The 2,624-nt window shown below is 28.8% G+C and overlaps 1 protein-coding gene across 1 annotated transcript; it reads right to left on the reverse strand.

The window, feature by feature from the left end:
* Nucleotides 1-826: 826 nt before the first annotated feature.
* Nucleotides 827-1,550, reverse strand: LOC103501556 (uncharacterized). Its single transcript, XM_008465167.3, has one exon. The coding sequence runs from the start codon at nucleotides 1,458-1,460 to the stop codon at nucleotides 888-890; it is 573 nt and encodes a 190-aa protein (XP_008463389.2). The 5' UTR covers nucleotides 1,461-1,550; the 3' UTR covers nucleotides 827-887.
* Between the last annotated feature and the right edge of the window lie 1,074 nt (nucleotides 1,551-2,624).

Here is a 2,624-nt window from a genome sequence, read left to right on the forward strand (position 1 = left end):
AATTAGTTTTCATTATTATTTCAAAAAAGAAACAAATAAATTCCATGTGTTTCCATCATCATTATTTGAATTTTATCTTATTAATATACACCAATCAATCTAGATGAAGGGGAAGAGTTCAACTATTGAATCCTAAATCGGCTAGCTCACAAAATGGTAAAGCAAGTTCAAACTCTAGCATTTTAGGACTTGAAGGTTACATTATTGATATTGAACATGTTCCAAACAAATGTCAAAATGTGTACCTTAACATGGTTACATAATTTAAGCACCACTTCACATATGTGTTAACTAAGACATTGAAGTGTATTGGACTTGGCACAACATAGCGTATATAAATTTACAAGTCTACTTTGATGTTATGTCTTGATCAAAGGAGAGAGTTGGGAGAGGGAAAAGACTCAAAATCTCCTTCCAACAATTACTGAAGACGTTTCTCAAAAATTAGAAGAAAAAAGAAAAACTGATAGCATAAACAAAGCTCATTTTAATTAAAAGAAAACTGTTACCTAAGACATTACTTAGAATCCAAGGCTTACACCTCTAATCTAATTAATTGGATTCCTTTCTTAGAAAAGTAAAAGCACTTCCATTATTTCACCCTCCGGATTAGGTGCCGACAGCAACCTTGATTTCCAAACCCCCCCAAGAAAAAAGTACTTTTTAAAGAAATGAGAAAAGAAAAGAAAAAATATATCATATGAATTCATTAAGTACACTCGTTTAAAATAAAACAACAGTAACAAAAATGATTCAATAATGTATTATTTATTCATAACCATTCAAATTAAACTAAAAACTTTATGAATCATAATAACACACACAATCAAACTTCATAGGTGGCACATCAAATCAGAATAACTGAAGCTTGTACAAACTATGGATTTTCACTGAATTCTGGTCAATTGAGTTGGTTGAGAAGAAGAAATAGCAGAAAATTCAGCAAAAATGTCGACAACGAATTTATCCACCATCTCAAGAAATGTTGGAGAAGTAAGACGAGAATAATAATGAAGAATCTCTTCAATATCCAAAGTATGATCCACATTTCTAGCGTCTAACTTCTCCAACTCTTTCATGTTCTTGGCAACCAAACACATTCTTCTCTTCCATCTACAATATTCCAAATTTTCCTGCATTTTCCTTTGATGGGTACCTCCAATTTTCATTCTATCCTCATTTTTCTCAACTCTTTCCATCTGGCTTTCGCCCATCGTGCTTGTTGACAAATGAACTGCAGCATTGGGAGTGTTATTCTTCATAAAGCTTCCATTTTGCACCTCTTCATGGGGTGAAATGAAATGAAAGGTTGAATCTTTATCCATTTCGGAGACGACAGCGGGGAAGGGCGGGGGGGCCTTGGGGAGCCTATGGTAGGTATTGGAGAAGAAAGACTTGAAGTTCCATATTGTTTTCCTGAAGAATTTTTTGGTGTTGGAAATGGTGGCTCTTAGCAGCATTGATTTGTGAATTTTGTTGTATTTGGTGAGAGATGGAAAAGAGAAAGAAGAAGAAGAAGACAATATGTCTTGATAAATATGAAAGGGTTTGGTTTCGGAGTTGGTAATAATCATCTCTCCTTCAAGATTTCTTTATAGAGAAAACAAAAGTTGGATGAGCTGACGGCGATGGATTACTGTATTCTTAGCTTTCTTATGTTTTTATTTACTCAAATTTCAAATTTGGTCTTTATAATCTAAATATTTTAACTTTTATGAAACTATGGAGCTTAAACTATAACTTTTAAAATGATACGAACTCGTTTCTACGATCAAATTAAAAATTGAAAAATATCAATTCAAACTTCTAAACTTTTAAGGTCGTTGTTAATTTAATAAACTAATATTGATTAATAATATTATTTTGAACCCTAAATATTTAATAAGTATATCAATTTATCCTCTCTGTTACATTTTGTATCTATAAATATCACGTGTGAGAGTTATAATTTTGTCGGTTAAATTCTTAAATTCAAGTAATATTTTGTTTAAACATTGTACATTCTCGGATTCTAATGATTCATTTTATTAAGAAGCGTTTGTAAAAATAGCAAAAAAATTTATAATAATAGAATTCACGTCATTGTATTTTCTAAATTAGAAAAGTAACAAATTTAAAAATGGATAGCCCATTGATAATCTTTTGATAGTCATCTAATATATATAATTACTTGTCACATTTATTATATTTATAATATGAAAAAAAAAAGTTATGAACCGTTTAATTTTTTTAAAAAAATTGTTATATAATGCAATTTTCGTTTTATACATGCTAAAAAATTAAGTGCATATAAAATATAATCTTAAAAACTATTTAATTAAATTGGTTTACTTAAAAGTTATAATAATTTAAAAATTAATTAGAAAGTATATATTTTACACAGTATTCTTTTCCAATTAAATGTAATGAAATATCCTTTTATTACAAATTGGAAATCTCATGATCCTCCACTTACCATAATCTCAATTTAGCTTAATCTCTTTTTACTGATGAAGGTGATAATTGATACCCTTACTTACAACTGTTAAAATTATTAATATAATTATTAGTTTAAATCGATAAAAACTCAAAATTTAAAGTTGTAAAAGAATATCAATTTATATTCTCCAATTTGAGTTGTATTC

This window comes from Cucumis melo, chromosome 2, assembly GCF_025177605.1.
Source record: "Cucumis melo cultivar AY chromosome 2, USDA_Cmelo_AY_1.0, whole genome shotgun sequence".
In the NCBI taxonomy this organism is placed as follows: Eukaryota; Viridiplantae; Streptophyta; class Magnoliopsida; order Cucurbitales; family Cucurbitaceae; genus Cucumis; species Cucumis melo.

What these genes read in the sequence shown, in the direction of transcription:
- LOC103501556 (XM_008465167.3), bottom strand. Translation starts at nt 1,460, where the DNA reads ATGCTGCTAAGAGCCACCATTTCCAACACCAAAAAATTCTTCAGGAAA.